Genomic DNA, 24,490 nt, shown 5'->3' with positions numbered 1-24,490 from the left:
AGCATCCTTGTTACAGCTACCACTGCCACTGCTTTTCTGCAAGACACGCAGTGCTGCAGAGTTTGTAGCAGACATGTTGCAGACTATGCATGCTCTACTTCTGTATGCAACTGTGCATGTGTTTGTATGTCCCGCCCCTATATGTTTTGAGAACTTTGTAAGTGCACAGGCAAGCACATATTTACGCCCTTGTGTGTGTTTGAGAACTCTCAAAATGCACAGACTAGCATGTGTGTGTATGTGTGTGTGTGTGTGTGCGTGTGTGTGACAGCTTGCTGCAGAGTTTTTGGCTGACATGCAGTAGTGTGCATGTGTGTGTGCAGTTCTACGTGTGTGTGTGTGTGTGTGTGTGTGTTTGGATGTACCAGCATGCTTGAGAGCTTTGTAAATGTCCAGGCAAGCACATTTCCGTGCGTGCCTACGAGCGTGCGTACATGCATCTACGTCTGTGGGTGTGCTTGACCTCTAGGGTGTGAAAAACGATGCCAGACTGGAAGCCCAGATAGGCAGAGGGTCAAAGGTCATCTCCAAGGTTACGGAGCGCAGCTTCCTTGATGGAGTGAACGCTTTGTCAGAGAGGGTTTATGTAAACAGGCTGTGGTGTTGTCCTCAACACTCCCATCTTTCTTTTTAAAAAAAAACCTAAAATGTTCGCACTGACTAACAATAATCCGGATTCGCGACAAGGTTCGGTTCAGCTCATTTTATTTTATTCTGGACCATGTACAATTAAAACTTACATTTTTCCACTTCATGAATCATAACCTGAGCTAGCCTCAGTCTGCAGTCCCATCTCTAGTCCCAGGCAGGGGACCACAATACCTGCCAAAAGATGCTCAGCTCAGGGTTGCTCAACTCTTTATCTGAAGCCCTTTTTGCATCATATTCTGGTGGCAATTAAAAGTTAAATTGCATTATTTTGTATTAATATAACAAATTCTAACAAATTTAAACGACGTCACAACCAACACTGCTGATGCACATTTTTTAGTGTCGCATCACGTAAAAGCGAATCATCTTGTTGATAGGAAAAGGGCAATTGAAATTGAAAAGTTTGAAAAATCTCAGACTAATTTTTTATTCCACATCTTGTAACAACTCTACAATTGTTGTTTTTTCCCACTTAATCAAATTGGGGCCCTTCTTGCAGGTGGGGGCCCATAGGCTGCAGACATATCTAGCCTGTGCATTAATCCGGCCCTGACCGCTGTCAAGCATTGGCAACACTCTTCCCCTAACCACCCTGTCATCTCACGGCATGGGCCACCGTGCTACTGATCGATTTGTCTCCTGTCACCGAGAAAAGGGTGTCGCATCAAAGGAATGATTAGCCCTGCCTGCGTGCGTGCATACACACACACATACATACACACACATACACACACACATACACGCACACACACAAATACACGCACACACACACACACACACACGCACCCGCACCTCCCTTGGCTCACCAACATCGGCCACGAATGCCCAGACCGCCTCCACAGCCTAGCATCTGTCTCCTCTTTGCGCTCATGAATATTGCATGTAAAAATATGTCCCGATCAGTGATTGACAACGTGTATTAGTCTGCGCTCTCCTTGACTTCTCTTCAAGGGTGGTCGGTTTCAAACCTGTCTGACTCTCATGGCCTGATTTATTTATTTATTTGTTTACTTATTTATTTATGTTTTTATTTATTCATGACTTCTAAAGCTGTAGATGTATGAATGATTTTACATGAGATACATGGGATTACATACAGTAGTTTTGAAATGATCCATACAGTGCACTTCCATGCAGTTTATGTTTCCCACAGGATTATGAAGCTTCATGGGATATTTTAACTCGTTTTAACCAGAGAATGACTTAAGACTTTAACAACTGGAGGAGACTGAAATGTAGTATGTCAGGAAAAGAAAAAGTAATACTAAAAATAAGGATAGGTGCATTTGAAGGGCTTTTTGTCTTTTATTGACACGCTTATGACAGGAAGCAAGAGAGATGGGGCAGAGTTGAGAAGTGACCAAAGCAGGACATGTAAGCCCATTCATGGGGGGCGTATCTCAATGCACCAAAGTGACCTCCGAATAGATGTCATTTTGTACTTTTGTCTGTATTAAGCCCACAGTAGTGCTGTTTTTAGTTTTGTAGAGGTGTCAATCTCTTGTGAAAGTAAAAGGCCTACCAGCCACATACAGTATCTCTTTTTGTTTTGTTATTTTTTTACACCTTTATTATTATTCAAATATGATAGTGAAGAGACACAGGAAGGGAGTTCGGAGAGATGGGAAAGGATCAGGAAATGACCACGGGTCGGAATCGAACCCTGGTCCCTGTATTTAAGGTACGCCGCCTTAGCCCACTGATCCACGGCACCCCAACATACTGTAATCCATATTAACATAGGTGACTTCACCTAGCTTCCTTTTTTTATGACGTTTTGTTTCCAGGATTGCTTCAGAGCTGGTTGGATCAATTTTGTGCCAGACTTTTCACTCTCTGGAATGTGGAGCAAGAGTTACAGTGTTCACATTTCAAAATCTTGATAATTCTGCATGAAGACATCCGTAATGCAGTCATGTGTGTTTACACAGCTACATTGTATTGTAATGAAAATGAACTTCCATCGAGTAGTGGGTACACTCAGGCATGCTTTGTAGGTTTAAACGTGGCCCACTTCTATGACAGGTGGGCTGTACTGTACTCGATAGCAGCTGACCCAATATGTGTCTGCCCCTCCCGCTCTCTCTCTCTCTCTCTCTCTCTCTCTCTCTCTCTCTCTCTCTCTCTCTCTCTCTCTCTCTCTCTCTCTCTCTCTCTCTCTCTCTCTCTCTCTCTCTCTATTGTAAGTATTATTATGCAGTATTGCGCAGTAACTACATAAATTGTCAAAATTGAGATTATACTGAAAATGGTTTTGATAACACTTCCTTTATCTTCTTACAAAGCCTTATGGTCTAGATGTGTCCCGTGTTAGAGATATTGCTCAATCAAATTGGCTGTAACTACAATATCCAACCCAATATGAATAATTTGAAAGCTTTATTTTCTCAGTTTCAGTGTTGGCATAGTTACTGCACTTTGCCTTTGTTGCACAGTTCTGGAGTCTGATCCGTCTGATTGTTCATTCTTTATTCTTGATTGTTAATTCTTGATTCTTGGTGTCATGGCAGATAGTGGAGGAGCACTGTAGTGTGGAGCAGAGCAGGCGAGCCCAGGCCGAGCCCATCAGCCTGGACAGCTGCCTGAAGGCCTTCACCAGCGAGGAGGAGCTGGGGGAGGACGAGCTCTACTACTGCTCCAAGTGCAAGACACACCGCCTGGCCACCAAGAAGCTGGACCTCTGGAGGCTGCCCCCCATCCTGGTGAGACATTGATTACAAATTAGATTCAGTAATTTTTGGAAAGCATCAGTTTTATCCTGCAGCCAATTACCTTTGTAAGATATGGTACTAAGAAGTTTCTTAGCCGCCGTATGTTGGGTGTCATTGTGGTTTCCGGAGTAACATTGCCATGGTTATACAGTTAAGCATAGCAAATTTGTTGGGAATAAAACAAGGCAACTTTATGACCATTCTGAGGATGGACTCATTTCAGTAGCAAGCCCCCCAGTGGACAATTGCGGAACATTCATTTGAGGCTTTCTCAGGGAAAACAATAACATTATTTTTAAAACTTGTTTTTTTTTTTCTTTTTGAATGATTAAGACAGCAAAACAAATTGTATGCCCAGTGATTGCAAAGTGCTGTATTCAGGTGTGTGCATTGAGACAAAGAAAAAGATTTGCACTGAGAACGAGCTTGATATTAATAAGTGTATTCATTTGATTTTACTTTACATTACATTACACTTAGTTGACGCTTTTATCCAAAGCAAATTCCAATTTCGTTACAGCACAGGGTATTGGGTACAGTCCCTGGAGCAATGTCGGGTTAGGTGCCTTGCTCAAGAGTACTTCAGCTATGGATTAAGGGCAGAATTTGAACCTGCACCCCTCTGATCTTAAGGTCAGCACTCTAACCATTCAGCCATGGCTGCCCCATTTTTCACGTTAGCTCTTTCTTGAACGCAAGACAAGAGTCCAGACAGGAAGGTAGTAAAGGCTCTCTGTTAACCCATTGATGCCTGATGTTGCGTTGCGCAACATTGGCCCTGGTGCCTGGAGCTGCATTACGCAACATTCAGGCTCATGAGATTTGAGACAACTTTATTAAAAATCTCTGTTTGTTTGAGATAAATGAACACATTCTAATGAAAGATGAGGGTATTTGCGTTTAAATGCAACTTAGTGCACATTTTGGTGTGCTTCAGAAGCTGAGATATTTAGTTTTTTATAGGCTGAGGGCAGCTTTTCTTAAAAAGGGCTCAGGCATTCAGCACCCTTTTTACAGGTGCCTTAGGCATCAATGGGTTAAGAGAAAATCAGCTTTTACTTTTTCTATGATATAAGAGACACTATATCTGTTATTTTGTAGATCGTCCACTTAAAACGCTTCCAGTTGGTCAACAATCGTTGGATCAAGTCCCAGAAGATCGTCAAGTTCCCCAGGATGGGCTTTGACCCCGCAGCCTTCCTGGCTCCTCGGGACTTGGAGCAACGACTGAAGGAGGAGGCGCAGAGGGTGGTGGGAGCAGCGGGGGGAGCAGGGGACACCTCCTCCTCCTCGGGGGCCAGCAGCACCATCTGCAGCCTCTCCTCCGTCTCCACCAGCACCGTCTCCAGCCTCAACAGCACTCCCAAAGGTATCACCACACACTACACTACATTACATTACATTACAGTACCACACTTACATTACATTACTGTATATTACTGCAGTGATATTTGCTTTAGATGGTGTCAAACATGTGTGGTGGTAAACAAGTGAGTTTTACAAAAAAGTTTATCATCTCGATAGTCAATCACAGTAGTGGGACTGACATGGTTTGGGAATGAATGGATGCCGTCAACATTGGAAATCTGAATTACACCTAAAAGAAACATGCATGTCAACATGCATTACTGTACATGCAATACAATTTGTATTCAGCTGGGTAAAGATGATGGAATTGCCACACTACTGTATTACTTTCTCAAAAGGCTGTTTTAGTTCCATCCCTCCTGTGATTTTTCCCCCTTGGAAAGCGACACCACAGATGGCCAAATTCGGCTTCTGATTGGTCGAGCTTCAAGATATAAACAGCATCGGGGGCCATACTGTATATAAAATGCATTCAGGATGGATATTAAAAATGGAGATATTAGATTTTTCCCCCCATCCCTAGTTCTAATGTCTGTCTCTCCCCGCTAGCCCAGATCTGTCTCGGGTCATGTATAACATATCTTTTGGCAGATTAGCCACACATTAGAGTTGTCCTCTAATGGCTGTACTGGTTCTGTTTGTCCCTCCCTGCCTCCCTCGTCTTGCCTGCCATAGCTTCCCCAGCGCTGGGCAGGCGCTCCGGCAGCCCCCTGAAGAGCTCCAGCCCTGCGGGCAGCCCCAAGGGCGGCAGCGGGGGCGGCGGTCGCAAGCAGAGCCGCCTACGCCTACCTCAGCTGGGCAGCCGGCACCGCCTCACCACCAGCAAGGACAACCTGGAGATCAGCCTCACTGGAAGCAGCAGCACTACCAACATGACCACCAACAGCAGCAGCAGTAACAGCAAGGAGAGCGGCCTGGGGGACATGGAGCCCAGCTCAGCCTCCATGGTGGACACAGTGATCCCCCTGGAGATTGTGGTGGGGGGTGGGGGAGGACTGGCCACGGGGCCTGAGGAAGGGAACACACTGGACTCCTGGTCGGAGGAGGCTTCTGGAAGCGAGAGCGGGGATGCAGTTGTCATGACAAACGGACTTGAGGCAGATGGTCACCATGCCAACAGCAACGGGCACACAGACGCAGGGGAGACAGAGGCCTGTCCGCAGCCTGTGTACAACCTGTATGCAATCTCAGTAAGTGCAATTACACGTGTAACGAATGCTAGAGAACATTTGCAATATAGTGACACATTTAGTGATTGCTAGGTAAACTAGTATACCTACCAGAGTTTGACATTGGAACGTGCCAATCGGCCAAATGGTGAAAAAACTTGCCTGTGGCTGGTATCAATTTCAGTCTCACTAGCCACTTTGACAGGTAGCTTGCTAGCTTTGGTGTGAGAACAAAACTCTGGCTAGCAGAAAGACTGAGCGGCTAGTGACTCGATAAAACCACTTGCCACAGTGGAAAAAAAGCAAAAAAAGTTAACGTCAAGCCCTGATACCTACCCCTCTACCGTTAAAAATTCGCCTCTGGCAGCTTCTACGTTTCTCATACCAGATTTGTGATGTCGCTCAGTCTCTGAGCAGTTATCACTTGTTTCATATTTGTTCCTCGTGTTTTCAATGTTTCAATGTGAACTGGTCATTCAGCTGTATATCTCATGACTGTTGTGTTTTGATTTCAGTGCCATTCGGGAATCATGGGAGGAGGCCACTATGTGACTTATGCCAAAAACCCAAATGATAAATGGTACTATTACAACGACAGCAGCTGCAAGGTACGCCACTATATCCTCATTGTAGGACCAATGTTTGCTATACATAATGCTGATAACAGCAGCACAACAAACAACACATCACATACAACCCAACATACAAATACATTTTATTTAACGGAACTCTCAGTTGAAGAAGTCCACTGTACAGTTAAACAAAACAAACATCATACAACATGATTATTGATGATCAATCCTTGGTGAATTTGACTTTGACTTGACTTTTGAACTGTTAAGCTACGTTCATACACTACGCTGCTAGTTACTAGCTTCTCGCTCGCTCGCCTACTCACCACTCTCTCATGGAACGTTGGCTAAACGTTCCCACGGCTTTAATTGCCAATGCACAGACGAGAATTACCGAACTCTGCATTCCAATTGCTTACTCGCTTACTCGCCTCACTGGAAGTTAAAATATTTTCAACTCGGGATCCGCCCACATCGCATCGCTTGTACACTACTCGCTTACTCGCCTCCTCGTCTCGCTGGATCACATAGACATTCTATTGACTTCATTCACTGAGCGAGTAACTAGCTGCGACATGTGTGAACGAGGCTTTAGAGTCACTGACATAGATATATGGACAGCGGACGTTCGACACAAAAGTGAACCAGGCAGAACAAGGACGCCATTTCCCTTTAATCTCTATGGGAGACTTGAACCAATGTATCAGCTTTAAAATTCTTGACGAGTCTACTCTGTTTCATTCGAACCCAAATATTTTTCCGGGTCGACCCTTTATTGTAGGTAGCTATTAAATTGTTTCATTTACCAATAAGCATCATTAGTTCCTTTGATGGACAGTTAAATGCAACCAGCAAGGGCAGTCATCGGCCTACCGGCGCTTGTTCTCAGTGTTGCTAAGGTACGCTTCTAGAAATTTTGGGCGGAAGTATTCTCACAGATCAATCGCAGATCCTTCAAAACTGTTGAACGAAATTCTATAGATGCTCCGCTGTCCATACATCCAAGTCAATGGTTGGAGGTGCGCTCTGAGGAGTTGTGTGATTAGTCCTTGACCCTGATTTGACCTTTGACCCAATAGGAGGTGAACTCGGAGGAGGTGGACGCAGACTCTGCCTACATCCTGTTCTACGAGCAGCAGGGCGTGGACAACTCGCGCTTCCTGCCACGCACCGACGGCAAAAAGATGGCCGACACCAGCAGCATGGACGAGGACTTCGAGTCCGACTACAAGAAGTACTGCGTCATCCAGTGATGTCACTTCCTTTTCCTTTCACAGAAGCACTTTACTGTACGTGTGTGAGAGGCTCGCTCGTGCTGCGTCACACATAGACACACACAAACACACACACACACACAAATACGTCAGAAGAGAAGAGGAGTCGCCTGCATTGTCAGTCAGGAGTTGTCGTCAAGCACAAAAGGGTCCCGGTTTTCTTTTCGTTTGTTTATATTTTTAAGAAGTCCAAGCTAGCTGGCTGACTAACTGCTGGCGGCCATTTTGGATGGATAGAGACTCCAACCCCTGAGGGTGTTATGGAATGACGGTGAGAGTCTGGCAGAGGGACTAAAACTTGTTGGGTGGTTTCATTGTTGCCAAGCGAACAAAAGTGTCCGTTTTTGTTTTTTAGGATTGGACCAGTGCACGCAAATCGTGTCTACTTATCGTGAAACAACCCCAACATCAACAACAACAACAAAAAGCAAATAAATAATACAAGTAATTGAACAAGACTGAAGCACACAACACACTCACCACACAGAGGTTCTTTACTTTGAACTGATCTATTTATTCTATATTAGTGCTACAGGCCGATCCAACCTGCCATAAGAAAGCACACAATCAGTATTCCAACACGTGCTAAACCTACTCAAAGAGTATATTATTTTGGTTCATTCATTGGCCAGGCCAAAATGTTTTCTCCCAAAGCTTAACTTTCCTCAGATGTCTGTCTGTAAAAGAAAGGAAAGATTCTCATAACTCACTACCTCACATTTTCTTTATTTTCTTTTTCTTTCTTTGTGAAACAAATTGTAATGTAAGAAAAGAGGGAGCCAACCACATGAGGGTAATGCCATTCCACTAACCCATCAAAAGCCAGTCATTTTTATATTTTTTATCTTTACCTGGCCCCCGTCTGTCTTATCTGTCTTTCTGTCTGTGTTTTCGTCTGTGTCCACCCACAGTGTTTTATGTCACCTGTGGGTGGCACCAAACACATGTCACATGCATTTAGTATTGGGAAGGGGGCCAGGTTGCCATCTCGGAATGCTGTTGCTTCTCCCAATGTGTGTGTCTCTCTATCCCCTGGCTCCATTGGGGCCGTTAATGGCTCAAAGCTAGATGAAAATGTTTAACGGCCATAGTTTTCCAACTGTCAACTGCCAACTCGTCATTCAGTGCTGGGATGACCCATATTCACTCCTAAGGGGAAATTAGACTGGGACTTTATGGGACTTATTGAATATTCACGGGAATGAATTTGAATCTGGTACAGCTATGTTTAGGCTAGGTGCCACATTATACAGAACGAACCAATGAAATGTATCCTTTTTCTTTTCTTTTCTTTCTTTGTTTTTTTCTAAGTATTGATTTGTTTGTTGATTTTTTTCCATTTTGTTTTCAGATGAGTCTTTTTATTTATTTGATTTATAAAACGATATAAAGAACAGCACAGATGATTTTGTTTCGTTAGCAAGGACTTTTGTTTTTTTCTGTTGTTGCTTTTTCTTTGCAAAAAAGAATGTGATGCATATCAGCCTGGAATGCCGTGTCACTGCTGTGTACAGTTCACACGTCTTTTCGCACAGCTTTTTTAGAATGTCAACGGTTCCCATCGACCAATTATAACCACCCCCCACCCCCCTGCCACCTCCCTCTCTTGCTCACAGAGTGACTGTCGATGTAAATGACTAAGAACTGTAGCCAAATGCATTCAAGCCTGCTGATTAGCTTTTAGATGTGTGATGAATCCCCCCTGACTTGGAGATTTTGCATTGTGAAGCCAAAGTTTGATAAGAGTTGTCTTGGGACTAGAAAAAAGGGCCCCATTGGAGGGGTATTTGTGTGTTTAGTTGACTTAACCTGGATATGTTAACTAGAGGAGCAGAGGGTACATTTACCTGTAAATAAGGTCCTTTGCGTATGGAAAAGAATCCATAAGACCCTCTTTTCTGGGAGAGTTACAACTCTCTGTGAGATAGGACGGCCACTAAACCCCTTAGTTGGAATACCAGCCCATTAGAGTGTGTTGATGTTTGGGAAGAACATCACCAGATGAGGAAGATAAGAGGCCAGTTGCCAGTCAGAGTATGTGGATGGCCAGTAGCATTTATTCAAAATCCACATCTCCACTGTGAAGAGATACAGTATAATGAACAAGGAATGAATGGATGATTGTCTGTCTGTCTGTCCGTCCGTCTGTCTGTCTGTCTGGATGGTTGTTTAGTTGGTTGGTTTGTGGTTTTGTTTTGTTGTATGTATATTTATGATTGTATGATTCTGTGAATCTCCTCGTTGAAGGAGAGGGCATTAAGCTTTAGATGCATCACTGAGCTTGTAGAGATCAATATGCTCCCTTTCCTTTGCACACACACACACACACACACACACACACACACACACACACACACACACACACACACACACACATACTACACGCACGCACACACGCAAGAACATACTACACGCACGCACGCACACACGCACGCGCACGCACACTGATTGACGTGTTTTTTGCTGCTGTACTTGCAAAGTGTCCAGATTCAAATGAAAGTGCTTACAGTAGTTTGTTTTGAAACGAAACAGATATCCAGGCCTATCACAAAAAAATGTTGAGTATGAAATTGACCATAACCACATTGTATTGTAATTTATTTATCATCTCGACATTCCACAATGATTTTCATTCTTGATAGTACGTGTAGCTATGGCCAGTTGTTCAGATTGCTGGAAGTGGTTATCCAGTATTAAAAGAAAAGCAAACAAAAAAATGGCACGTATGCTATTCAAAGGGAACACTTAGGAGGACCAGCCGTAGTGTCCTGCATACTGTGGGACATGCGTATGTGTCCGTGTATGGGTTGTGAGGCCTAATGGAGAAGTCACTGTAGATATACTGTACCTTATGTAGACAGGAAACTCGTGCCTTTAGAGGCAATACGGCTTCGCTGCTCCTAACTCTGCACACATACACTCGCACCGTTAGCTTTAACGTTCGTTAACACTCGTGCGCACACACACACACACACACACACATTGTTTTAAAATGGATAATTTATTATCACCCGGATCGTCTGGACGAGGTCAGATGAGTTGGCTGGTGATGCAATCTACTACTGAAGTGTGTGTGTCTTTGTCCTATCATCATAATTTTTTGTCTTGATTTATGTCTCTTGTGTTTGTTTGTTTTCTTTATTTTTTTAATAAATTAAGTTTGATTGGTTGGCAGAGCTTTGCTATTAATTTAATGAATTTTATTTTGTTAAGAAAGTGTTGTTTAAAGAATACAAAATGACATTGCACTGACATTTAAAAAATGTACATAAAATGTTTTGTAAATAAATATAAAAAACAATGTATTTGAGTATGAGCTGTAAAAAAAATATGTGCGTAGTTGTATATGATGAGGTGATGATGTTTGATCTGTAATAACTATTGAAGACCAATTAAATATGGCAGAAGCAATCAGAAGAAGCCCACTCCGCTCGTCGCCTTGTCTGTTGTCTTGTGTTGTGTCTTTGCTCTAAAAATACACTCCTGTCTCGTTTTGCAAGGTTGCATGCAAACACAGAGCTTTCTGAATGAGGCCTTTAAAAGCACCAAGGAAAACCACAGACATGCTATTCTCACAAACGTGCAAGCCCCATACAGAGAGGTTGCTACCGCTGCCTCCCAACACAGCGCAGTGCAACGCAGCAGCACTGAGAAAACAAAAGGACAAGCTTAGCCTTAGCCGCAGCTGACATTTAGCTCTGGCCAGCTTTGTAGTCAACACTGCACCTGTGCTCGCTCGCTGGTGACCTGGGTGGGCTTGACATTGCACAACGGTAGCCCCTCAGACTCAAATTTTCCCATAGAGCTTTTGTCATCAATTGATTTGCTCGTGACCTCAACAAGTCTGAATAATTGTTCTCTATACACCTTTTGTAACTTTTCTTAGCTAAGAATTTGTTCATCATTTTATTTGCTTGTGACCTTGGCATTAATTTAACACAAGCCGATAGTACTTCAGCACAACACAATTGTTCCCTTTACAGCTTTCGTTACTTCCTAGTTTCATTAATTCTTTCATCACTTAATCTGCTTGACATTGGCATGAAGCCTACACAGGTCAGTAGCAATAACAGCTTTCACCACTGCTTAGTTTTCTGTTTGGTATGTTCACACATTTTAGCAGAGGTGTCATAAGTAAAAGTTTAAAAAAAAAAAGAAACAGTTTCCTTCCAACACAGGAAACTTATCTCAGTAACCAGACTTGTGTCTGACTCTTATTAGGTTTGTGGTGGGTAATTGTTACATTTTTAGTGTATTTCAGTAGCACAGTCGATGTAATGGTGTAAATAGTGTAACCACTATGTAATGTCATGTGCTAGTGTTGTGCTTACACCACAAATGTACTTCTCCTTTTGACACCTGCATTACAGTCACCTGTATCACACGTTTGTAGCACATCAGAATAATGACTCCCTATATAGCATTTGTTACAGTTAATTTAGCATTTTTTTTTGCATTCACTTTCACCATTGGCATTCCAAGTAGCAGTGACACCTATTAAAGGATGACTTTGGCCAATTTCAACATGCAGTTGTAATGCTCACACTACCCTGGACTTGTCAATACCTGAGTTTTTTCTTCTTCAGCCTTTTCCGAGATCCTGGTCATTGTAATGGGGGCAGAGTTTGTTTACATAAAAAAAAACATCTTGATTTATTCCCAAAAACATCCAAAAGGTTATGCAACATCAGCAGACAACTATCAAACAGCGTTACCCTTTGGGATAATATTTGGAGTAGGCCTATGTTAAGAATTTTTTAAATGTAAACAAAGTCTGCCCCCCTTAGAATAGCTCAGATCTCGCAAAGGGCTGAGCTGAAAAATGCCGCATCACTGGGAACTGACAAGTCAAGGGTAGTGTGAGCAATACAACAGCATATTGAAATTGACAGAAGTGCCTCCGGCAGTTGTTAATTTAGTCATGCATTTTAATTTTAGTCATGCATGCTAATACTTAGTTAACACTTTCCTCCTCCTTTGCTTTACTGCTTGTCATCTTGGTGTGCTTGACAATACACGTGAGCACTTCAATTGAGGTCAAGCTTTGACCTGGCTAGGAACCATAGAACTGCACATGAGTTTTGAGAGTTTGTACTGTACACAGCACTGCAACCAGTCATCTTGCTCTCATTTCTCTGGACGCTATCGTCTTAGCCTCATTGCCATCTACTTCCAAAGCTCTGTGAGATTGAGGAGAAACACAAAGTGTTGCGTCACTGGGATGGACAAAAACCTGGCCCCTGACCTAGACAGGTAACTCTCATAGGCGTAGGCGTGCAGAGATAGGGGACGAGATGGTACTAAAGCATCTGCCCCCTTTGCCCTACCAGATACAAAAAGCCCAAACAGGTTTGGTTTTTTGTCACAATGTACTGTGGTCAGTGTTGACATGATAATCTACAAATGCTGCACAATCAAAATCGTGTGACAATAATGCCCCGTTATAATATAGCTTCTAGCATGGTAAGGCCGCCTGACGTTCCACCTGCCCCCAAACATGTCTCTGCACGGCACTCCTCCTCATAGGTCACCATGTTGTAGCAGCAGCTATATGTCCTGGTTAGGGGGGGTGGGGTGGTCTTGTGTGGTGGGTGGTTTGGGGTAGGTGGCCTGTGTGCATTGTATGTGTCGTGTGAGGGACCCTGCATGCAGCAAAGGGCCTCCATGACAGTTGAAGCCACAGAGTGCTTATGACAGGAAATGTGTCTCCCCTCCTCAAAGAAAGAAAGAAAGAAAGAAAGAGAGAGAGAGAAAGAAAAGAACAAATGAGAACAGCCTTGCTAACCATAGAGCACCCCAGAACAGTGCAGCCCGCCTCAGAAGCCACCCTTCCTCCTTACTTCACTCTCTTTCACGCTCTTTTTCTTTCCATTTTTTCTCGTTCTCTCTCTATTGTGTTTCTATTGCTGTAAGCAACAGCATTGTCTGATGCGAAGATGTATTCCGCAGAGAAGCTGGGAAATGTACGGACTACATGATTTTGGATGTGACAGGACTCTTATTTCAGATGTAGAGTCTTCTGGTCATTTCAAGTTGACAACTCATGGAGATTACAGAGAATCTATGCATTGCTCAAGAGATACATTTCTTAAAAACAATGATCAGTGGTGAGGAAGAGTACATCTTTTGTAATTATTAGAAAAAACATGTAAGAGATTTTAGATGATTTGTGTTCAGTATCTTTTAGGTGGTGGATGCTGACATTTTTAGGTGTTTGGCTTAAATGAAAGGCTACGGACATATTTCACACCAACTTATCAGAATAACATTGCAGTACAAAGCCTTGTTGTTTTAATGCAATTTCATGCCACTTTACCTCCTCTCAATCATCCAGAGTAACCTGATATGTCTTCAAGCGGCAATTCAACAATGGGTAAGTTCAACTTAAAAAAAGAGATCTGTTCGACTTTGATGTATCATTTTAGTTTTTCAAAGCCATTCCAATTTGTATCTTGCATTACATTGCATCATGTCGTTTAAGTAGTCATTCTCAGTAGTGTGTGTGTGTGTGTGTGTGTGTGTGTGTGTGTGTGTGTGTGTGTGTGTGTGTGTGTGTGTGTGTGTGTGTGTGTGTGTGTGTGTGTGTGTGTGTGTGTGTGTGTGTGTGTGTGTGTGTGTGTGTGTGTGTGTGTGTGTGTGAGAGAGAGAGAGAGATTTCTTGTTAGGCTATATAAAAAGTGGATTTTACATTATGTCTATGTCTATTCCAGATCGGGAATATCCATACCAGTTGAACAATTCACACTACATCCTCATAGGTGTCATAACAGCCACTCTCCTCGCCATCATCGTACTGGGAGGCCTCTGGTTGAAAAAGTAAGTCATACTCCTTTAACAACAAGAAGTACAGTCTAGACACATGGGATAATAATGTACTGTACATTTGTTTTCTTTAAAATGTTGATTCAGTAGGTTTTGAAATGTTTTTCATTTATTTGTTTTGTTTTGGTCATTTGTTTGTTTTGTTTTAGTTATGTTTGTTTAGTTCTTTGCTTCAAAATAGTGAACATTTTCATTCCCTGAGTATAATTTGAGGTGCTTTTACTTTTTGCTTTTCCCGAAGGTATCTGGCCTTAAAGAGGACCATCCGTGAGTTGCGAGGGGGCCATCCTCCGATAACTCTCCCCCGAGCGGCAGACTCTCCTCCCCAGCCTGCCCCGGCACCACAGCCCCTTATTGTCCCGGGTGACGAGCCAGATGACCCAGAGGCTCCACTGCAGCGGGGTAAAACACTGAGACACTCCAGGCTCCCTTGGAAACCCCCACCTCAGGTAAGCTTAAATGAGCAAAAGCTTTTACACAGTAAAGAAAAAATGCAGTGTTGTTGCAGTGTTGTTGGACTAGAATCAAGCACACAGTAAAAGAACAGTGTAGAATGTTCTAAGTGCCGAAAGGGTCTGAAGGGGCGCAAAGGGGTCAGTTGTACTGGGCCCAGGGAGAGGGGGAATTGATCTCTACTATAGTGTGTATTTTATTGAGGGGGGTTTTCAGATGCCTTAGTACTATGCCCAGCTAAAGCTGTCAGCGGCATCTGCCTGCAGGTCATTGTGGTCGGAGTGCCTTTTATTTTCCATTATGTTAACAGCTAACTGGAACTTTGACATGACACCCTGCACCCCACACATCTCCCCCAAATGACCCATCACAAACATTAGTACATTTACTTATCATTTATCTCCACATCAACTTCAGTTAATTTAATGAATCATATTCATTCTTCCCCATAAAGCTTTCGGTGTGCATTCCTATACGTGAAACTGCCTCATGCTGTTATTCGGCACATGACTAATTGTGAGATTACAAAGTGTAATCCAGAGAATTACTGAAAAGACATAATCTGATTATCTGGACCTCTGCGTATGGTTATAATAATATATAACGAGACTAAACTGGCTGTTAAATGTTAATGATTATGTTGACTGACTGCTATGTGAAAAAAGTGTTTAAAAAAGCCAATGTGAGATAGAGATAATGAACCGAATAACCACTAATGAAAATGCATCATAAATAAAATATATAGCACCTCAATAACCACAATTATATTTTTACCACAATTTACAAATAGGTGGGAAATGAATACATTAATTTGTGAGTATTAATTCCATACAAGCCAGAAAGAAGTCATTTCAAGGTGGCCAACAGTTAAGAATACCAGATGTGAAGTGCTGTTAAAAACCCCTTACAGACTCGCTCAATGCTTGCCTTTAAACCTTTAAAATCACCCTGCCTCGCTCTGTCCGTCTCAAGTGAGTGTTCATTACACTGTGTACATTGTCTGCTGTGCCAAAAGCCCTTATTGACTCCTGATTGACAAATCCAATGATTGATCTCCTCCAGGCTCCCAATGTGACCAGGATGGACCTGAGCCTGCAGCAGCTCATTAAAGCTGGCAAGGAGGGCGTCTTCTACAAGGCCAGGATGACACGCGGCACCTGCAAAGGACACTGCATGATCACCTGCAAAATCTCCAAGGAAGGTAACGTATATACTGTCATTGGTAAACAGCGATTACAATAACAATATGAATAGTAGAGTCGAGTAGAGTAGAGAATAACTTTATTGATCCCTGGTGGAAAATTAAGATGCCAAGTAGCTTACGTAAATGGACATATGTAATGCCCACATGGACATTTCAAGACACATATAACATAGGTTAAATTCACGGAGGGAAAATAAAAACTACAGGAAAAAAGGCAATAGTGCAAAAACTTGAGGTAGACAAGAGGTTAATGTGACCAAGAATGAGTGTAAACAGTAAGTCTAAAATATATTGTGGTGTAGCGTTATATTTTGATGTATTGTGAGTTGAAGTGAACTAAGGCATAAATAGTATTCAACAAAGAACATAAATCCTGGTAAGGTGCATGAAGACAAAAGGTGAATTAATCATAGCACAGTGCACTGAGTATGATAGGGAATGATTATTATTATGGAATAGAACAGAGTACAGAGTAGAAGAGAACAGAACACAATAGAATGAAATAGAACAGTACCAGACATGGTGAAAAAGCAAAGTTAGAACCTAGATTATCTTTCCTACTACCACATCATCCAGTTTGAAAGTTGAGAATGAGTTTAACGTGCAATGGAGTTTGCGAGACCCCTATCGAATCAAGTTGAGGAAGTAGCAGTGAAATTCATTTTGCTGCTGATGTCGGTCCAGTATGACTAGACAGGTTATGATGCACCAGCACATACACTTTCAGCAACCACCAAATTAAATATAACTGAGCAGTGCTCTTTTTGGAAGTGGTAATGTAGCATGTGTAGACTATTTTATTCCATAGCTCACCCCTGAGGCTTTCACAGAGTGACAAGTAGCACATGAGACAAAAGGGATGATGATGCTGTTCACACATTGAGTTAATACTTCCAAAAACAGCTCAGTTACAGAGACTACTGGGTTTTATAGTAGCACATATGGTAAGTGATGATGCCAACAGCTTTGGCTTGTACTAGACCTAGTTCTAGTGTTAGGAAATAAGGCTTTGTTAGGACTTTTATTAGAGTGTGTGTGTGTGTGTGTGTGTGTGTGTGTGTGTGTGTGTGTGTGTGTGTGTGTGTGTGTGTGTGTGTGTGTGTGTGTGTGTGTGTGTGTGTGTGTGTGTGTGTGTGTGTGTACGGACATGCGCACGTGTGTGTGCATGCACGTATGCGTGACGTGTGTGCATGCGTGTGTGCATGCTTCTCACATGAACCCCAGACAATAGGTGCCCTCTTGGCAGCCTCCAGAGTTGGTATGTGAATGTGAGAATGTGTATCTGTATTTGAAAGCACTTTGAGTCAACTATATAGTTGTGATATTGTGCTATATAAATACTTCATGTTGTTGTTGTTGTTGTTGTGTCTCAGGTGTGAATCCAAAGCAGGTGGAGACGGAGGCGGCCATCATGAGGAAGGTGCTGTACCACAAGAACATCTTACAGCTGCTGGACTGGAACAGTGTGGAGGGTATGTATGTCGACCTACTGTATGCTCTCTCATCTCCACTTTAACTGGAACATATTGCCAGTTGTTATTAGTCCAAAATGTGATTGAAATGTTATCTGTGTTATAAGTCAGTTATAAATGCACTATTATTTATTTACCATGGTGACTTCCAAAGTCGCAATGAACTTCCCTCATACAATAACACAAGTAGGATTATCACTGGCATAACGCAATGAGTCCAGGCCCCCCTGCAAGCTACCAAGAATGGGTCCCCGAACGAAAAAAGAGGGCCTAATATCATGTGGAGTGGGCCTGTTTCTTCAAGTCAAATGCCCATGTGGGTATACTTAACGCCCCTGATGCTTATTTGTTTATTTGTGACATGCACAGAGACATGCCAAAATAGGACGCAAAGTCTTGAAGTAGGACACACAGACAGACCTGTGATTGTTGTATGTCTCTGCTCTCTGCCAGAGCCCTTCATACTGATCATGGAGTATGTGAGTTACGGGACGCTGCGTAACTTCCTCCAGACGCAGAGAGACAAGCTGCTGACGGACCCTGAGCTGCAGAGCCTCTTCACCATCGCCTCCTACCACATCGCCCTCGCCATGGAGCACATACGCTCCAAAATGGTAACCTAGCCTATTGGAACCTACTGTGAGTTGTTTGTCTATTGTGTCTTCCTATGTCTTGTGTATTGTGTTTGTCTATTGTGTGTTTTTGTAACTGTATCAGATGTACAGCAAATGGTACAGAACGATTTTCCAAAAGAAATATTCAGTTTGTCTGCCTGTCTTTCTGTCTGTCTGTCTGTCTGTCTGTCTGTCTGTCTGTCTGTCTGTCTGTCTGTCTATCTATCTATCTATCTATCTATCTATCTATCTATCTATCTATCTATCTATCCTCCTCTGTTGTCCAGATTGTGCACTGCGACCTGGCCTTGCGGAACATCATGGTGAGCCGCTTCCCTTGGGAGGTGAAGGTGGCCGAGTTTGGGCTGGCCAGGGACCTCACACGCATGAGGAGCCGACGCAGCACACACAAGAAACAGAGGAAGGTCAGACATCTGGACAATAATGCCCTGACTTCATTCTCAATTCACACTATAGGCGAGTACATTTAGGGTTTAACCCCAAAAAAATTGATACAAAAGGTTTTTTTTATGGATTCTATTACTATTGGACCTGCTAAATGACATACTAAAAATCTAGTAAAATCTGACTTTGGGAAATTAGTTTTTTCAACATGACCGCCATAGGCTTATTATAAGGGTCAAGAGACACTCCAAGTGAATAGGCCAAAAAAAAAAAATAGCTTGCCGAAATCACCATGAAACTTAATTCGGTGATTACTCACATATTTGTGAGAAAAAAATGTATTGCAAGTTTTCTGAAATGTTATGTTTTAATATGGTAATTGGACTATATCTAATTAAATATGCATTAAATTTCAAAATGCAAAACCTCAAAATCTGAAAAAGCCAAGCTCAAAATTACTCTTTTATTTTGTTTCTAGTAAGCCAGAAGATATCTTCAGAAGAGATTATGGACATCTCTTTTTGTTTTGTAGTAAATCTAAAAATCTTTGTGCAGACACACCAGCTAGCATTTTTTTTCAAAACATGATTATTTAACATCTCTCTTAGATAAATAATTGAGTTTTATGTGTCTCAAGTTCTTCCAGACATTATTTGAGTCTGGTGGTATCATTCTTAGCATGTATCAAGGGCAAGGTCAGCTGTCCTCAAATCATAGCCTCTCCACAGAGGTGTCCTAAGGGCTGGTGCTGGGACTCCTATTTGCCATGTACACCACATCACTGGGCCATGTTATCTGTTCTCACAGCTTCTCATACTACTGTTACACCGATGAAGCACAGTTACTTTGTGCCAGATGACTCCACGGTCACACACATTTCCGCTTGCCTCTCTGAACTATCCACAAGTATGAAGGAATGCAACCTACAGTTGAGCCTCGCCCAAATGCACTGCTAGTGATCCCAGCCAAAGATTTAGGTTGCCATGATATCGAGCTCAATATGGATTCTGCTACTGTTGACTCAAATAAGGCCACAAGAAATCTAGGTGTCATTGTTGATGACCATCTATCATTCTCTGACCACATAGCCTCAGTTTCCCAGTCATGTCCTCTTTTTCATGCCCTATATTGAATACAAGGCCCTGGCCCTTGCCTATGATACAACAGGCCCTACTCCGGCTTACCCGAAAGCTATGCAAAAGCCCTATGTCCTTTCAGGACATTGCCTGTCTCCAGTACCAACCGTTTCACCTTGCTCTCTACTTATACATGTCTGTTCAGTTCAGCTGCTGAAAGACCCAAAATACCTAGTGACACCATGATTCATCACTGATGATGTGCCCTGACAAACAGCACATGGATATTATCATAGCAGTAGTGTCTTTATCCACCCAAACAGCACTCCAAACAAACAGATCCTGAAAACATGTTAGTTCATGCCAATGTAATTATCATGTAGTAACCTTTATTTTAAAAAACTTTGATCTTGAAAATGACACCTTTCCTGAAGTCAGATTTTCCTAGATTTTTAGTGTGTTATTAAGGACATTTAGAGGTAACAAAATCAGTTGAAAAACCTTTTGTATCAATTTTTTTGGGGTTAGGTCTTTTTTTTGCATAGATGTACTCGCCTACTATTATTGAATGATAATCTCCTCATAAATTATGAAGAATAAATAATCCCATATTTAAATTAAAAAAAAAACATTAACTGTGACTAAAATCTGGTAGTCTTCATTGTTTATTAACATCCTTGGTGGGCACCTCAGAAGCTCTTGGAGGGCTACCTGGCGCCCGCGGGCACAACGTTGGTGACACCTGCCCTAAACAGACAGAGTGCAGTAACTAGGCCAACATTGAACCTGAGGGATGAGTATTGGTGTTAGGTTGAATTTTTCAGTTCCAGCAAATTTGACATAGCAATATTTTTAAAACGGTACACATTTGGACCATACGTCTTTGTCACAAGATAAAGGATATAGTATGATGGCCATTTTCAGTCTAAACTCAATGTCAATTGACAATAGGCTTATATGAAGTTACTGCAGTTTGCCTTTCTATGGCAGAATGCGGTAGGCTACTTCAGTTAAAAAATATTCTTACCTGTAATATTATATTTACACAAAAAATATTTAGATGTCACATATACACATGCATTAACAGACATCTGGACTATATTACTTATCTATTATAATTGGTTTCTGTAAACACAATATTTACATTAAAAAATATGTAAAGGTCACATATGAATGTGCATGTGCATAAGTACACAAAATGGATGCAAACATGCACAGCAGGCTGACTGGTGGTACATGTTTGTTTCTTAATTTGATGTTTAAGACCCCATCTTTCCATTCAACCGTATCAAAACTTGCTTTAGTTACTGCTTTAGACATTTACCACTGGAACTGACACCCCATAATATATTAAATCAGATTTGTCGATGATATCAAATTTACTGTACTGTATTATCTTGTACAGCATGCATATATCATTTGTGTACACCATAACGCATGCCGAAGAATAGCATGAGAAGTTGATTTCATAACATGTATTCATGCCTCACGTGCAGTATATTCTGACAGCAGTACTGCAAAGTACTGCAAGTCAAAGCATGACCCACTTTCTCACCACCTCGAGATTTGAAAATAATAAAACCTGGCATAGGAGAAGGAGGACCGGATAATGAAAATGTGTTTTCCATTAAACAAGGTTGATGTGCGAGATGGCATTAGTAAGAGAGACATTTGTGAAAGGCCCGGGCTCGAACTGAAAAGGCTCCTTCTCCCTCTCTGACTTGTTTTCATCAATTTGCCATCAGAGCAAAATCACTATAGGCCTTTCACCAAAATCCATTTTCTTCTTTATTTATTTATTAAAAGAAAAGAAAAATAATTATGTGTTTTTGTATTAGGCATCAGCTTTTAGCAGCCCTATTGGTCTTATTTTCTTTTGAAAAAAAAAACAAGGAAAAGAAAAAAAAATGCAGCGGCGTGTGCTAGTGTAACACAGTCGTAGTAACAACGCTATAGAATCAGAGTCTTGCTCTCTTCAATACACACCTTCTAACAGTGGCGAGACATGCACCCCACGTGCAGAGGCCTTTTATTCAAAGTGGACAAAAATAGATGTGTGAAGAATCATGATGCATGGTGGTTATCTACACCTACACACATACACTCTCTCACACACACACTACTCACTCAACTTCCATTCCCCTACCTAACCACACATTCACGTAGGAAAAAGCACAGTCATATGTAGGCTACTGAAAAAAAAGTGCTTAATTTTAATTGTGTTTAAACAGGAGCGTGTGCCTTTGCGCTGGTACCCACCGGAGTACTTCAGGAATAACTACTACAGCTTCAAAGGAGACGTCTGGGCCTTTGGCATTGTGCTTTGGGAGATGCAAACATTTGGTAAGCTTGGGGCTATAAATTAACTTTCTTCATCACTACCCAAACACACACTGCCTTACCAAAGTGGCTACTTTTCCGTTTCTGACTACCAGCCAAACTGAATTTTCACCAGTATTTGGCCTGTTGACCGGTGTTAATTTAGAGGTAAGCTGCATGCAGACTTGGACCACCAGCCTCTCATGCTAACACCAACACCTCTGAAAACCGAGAAGAGTATGTAGACAAGACAAACATTTTTAAAGACCAAATGGCCATCCAAGGAACTTCGAAATGGTCCTAATTCATTCATTACAGACACTCAAGGGCCCCATGTCAATCCCAGGCCATTACATTCATTCTTCAAACACACACACACACACACACACACACACACACACACACACACACACACACACACACACACACACACACACACACACACACACAGCATGTGAATCTTTGAATCTCTGTACATACACACACATGGCTCTTGATGAGCAGCGTTGGCTATGAATCTCTGACTGCCCACAGGAACGTTGCCGTACCCCAACCTGGAGGCGTCTGAGGAGGTGGTGTACCACATCTGTGCTGGACACAGAAACACAGCGCCAGACAGCTGCAGGCCAGAGATGTGAGTGCTGCAGGGGGGGCTCAGACCACACCACTAGACTAGTTAGTGACCGGTGGTGATCTACTGTCAGAATCTGAGTGTGTGTGTGTGTGTGTGTGTGTGTGTGTGTGTGTGTGTGTGTGTGTGTGTGTGTGTGTGTGTGTGTGTGTGAGAGAGAGAGATGGGAACTGCAAATAGAGTCCAACATATTGCATAATGCAGCACAATGCAGTAAAGTACAAGCCTGGCAAGCCAGACTAAATGTGAGATTAAATGTGAATATTTAGTCTGGCCCCAATCAATGAGACATCGGAAGATTGTTGATGGGAACAACCCGTTGTTTTTCAAATCGTGTCTGTGCGAACACTCTGACCAAAGCCCCGCCCAATTTGCATCCAAAGATTCAAAACAAATCTCCTGCATTGTAATTGGTCCTCCAGTTTCAGGACCTGGGGCATTGTTCAAGGCTAGACCCACTAGCAGGCAAAAAAAATTTGGCCGCTGGCAGGTGGGGCTAGTTGTAAAGTACGATATTTGGGGGGTGGGCTGTGGGGCAGCTAAGCCCCCCACATTTGGGCTTGCATGCCCATCCACGAGGACCCCGGTTCAAGTCCGGCCGGCGTCATTTCCCGATCCTCCCCTGTCTCTCTGTCCCATCTTCGACTGTCCTGTCAAATGAAGGCATAAAAGCCCCTAAAAGAAGGAAAGTACAGTATTTCATGTAACACATCTGTTTTGAGAGTGTAGTGTTGTAGTAAAAACTGCAGTTTTCATAGAGCAGCACAACACAGGATTTCTTTACATAAGGGTATGCTTCCATTCTACCATATACAAAGTATGCTAGCAGAGGACATGCCTAAGATCAAAACAATTCTTCCAAACCTTCGTGATGAGTGATTCACCTGTTTTGATTAATAAATATATTGAAAGTTCTGAACCAGTCTAATCTCATGATCTGCTTCTCATTTTTCAAAACGCAGGCAGCAGATCATGAAGGACTGTTGGCAGGAGCCATACACATCTAGGCCGTCCTTCACGGACCTTGTTAGAATCCTCGAAAATGTGCTGGAAAACGATTCGGTATGCATAATATTTTTTTCCGTCCTGTGTTTAACTATTTATTTATGTTTTCACCACACATAAAACTCCAACAGTGCCTCTCCTTTTTCTCTCCGATATTATTTACTGCAGGACTATGTGGATGTTGCTTCACCTATGGAGGCCTGACTGCTGCTGTGTTTGCCTGACAATGTGTGGGCCTCATGTACCAGGGCAGATGGGTTTTGTTGTGTTTATATTGGACTGTTTGGGGCTCATTGTTCGGAGTTGCTGACATACACTGATGTCATGTTGCACACTTGTTGTATCTGAAAAAGAAAAAAGTTGCTGGTTTGAAATGTAAGCGCATGTTGCCATCAGTTGCCACATCATCACCCAATCTTACCTAATCCCCTGTGTGAAGGTTATCACTCCTTTATCTGCCTCTAAGCAGGTTGAGTGGGTGCACTCTCTGTGTGTACTATGAACTTTTGGATGGTAGGCCTAGCTGTTTCCAGGCTGAGCCTGAACTGTAGGCTACTGCTTCAATAAATTTATAAATTATTGGTTACTGAAATAAATACTTTGTAGCAATTTTGTAATATGTCGGCATATTTGTGGTACAATGTACAATGTGGCTTTGTAATGGTCCAGGACCAGGTTCTGCCTGTTGATCACTAGTATGGCAGAAGGCAGCACGAGACTGTAATCTCAGCTTTCAAACAACCA

At 42.4% G+C, this 24,490-nt stretch overlaps 2 protein-coding genes across 3 annotated transcripts in view; both read left to right on the top strand.

The window, feature by feature from the left end:
• Window positions 1-11,165, top strand: part of usp32 (ubiquitin specific peptidase 32) — a 117,482-nt gene extending 106,317 nt beyond the window's left edge. For both annotated transcript variants that reach the window (XM_063204842.1, XM_063204843.1), the window contains 5 exons: window positions 3,162-3,353; window positions 4,464-4,731; window positions 5,406-5,920; window positions 6,415-6,507; window positions 7,551-11,165. In XM_063204842.1, the coding sequence (XP_063060912.1) occupies window positions 3,162-3,353; window positions 4,464-4,731; window positions 5,406-5,920; window positions 6,415-6,507; window positions 7,551-7,724 (1,242 nt within the window). In that variant the 3' untranslated portion in view covers window positions 7,725-11,165. The remainder of the gene's footprint in view (window positions 1-3,161; window positions 3,354-4,463; window positions 4,732-5,405; window positions 5,921-6,414; window positions 6,508-7,550) is intronic.
• A 2,613-nt stretch (window positions 11,166-13,778) lies between these two features.
• si:ch211-167j9.5 (fibroblast growth factor receptor 2) lies at window positions 13,779-24,325 on the top strand. Its single transcript, XM_063204837.1, has 12 exons — window positions 13,779-13,852; window positions 14,080-14,118; window positions 14,456-14,561; window positions 14,809-15,016; window positions 16,083-16,221; window positions 17,598-17,696; window positions 18,150-18,310; window positions 18,598-18,735; window positions 22,023-22,134; window positions 22,645-22,744; window positions 23,704-23,803; window positions 23,915-24,325. Exons 2-12 carry the CDS (start codon window positions 14,091-14,093, stop codon window positions 23,948-23,950), a joined length of 1,227 nt encoding a protein of 408 aa, XP_063060907.1. The 5' UTR covers window positions 13,779-13,852; window positions 14,080-14,090; the 3' UTR covers window positions 23,951-24,325.
• Window positions 24,326-24,490: the final 165 nt, after the last annotated feature.

This window comes from Engraulis encrasicolus, chromosome 8 (assembly GCF_034702125.1).
Source record: "Engraulis encrasicolus isolate BLACKSEA-1 chromosome 8, IST_EnEncr_1.0, whole genome shotgun sequence".
Taxonomy (NCBI): domain Eukaryota; kingdom Metazoa; phylum Chordata; class Actinopteri; order Clupeiformes; family Engraulidae; genus Engraulis; species Engraulis encrasicolus.
The sequence above is the reverse complement of the archived record's forward strand: the minus strand, read 5'-3'. Positions and strand labels throughout refer to the sequence as shown.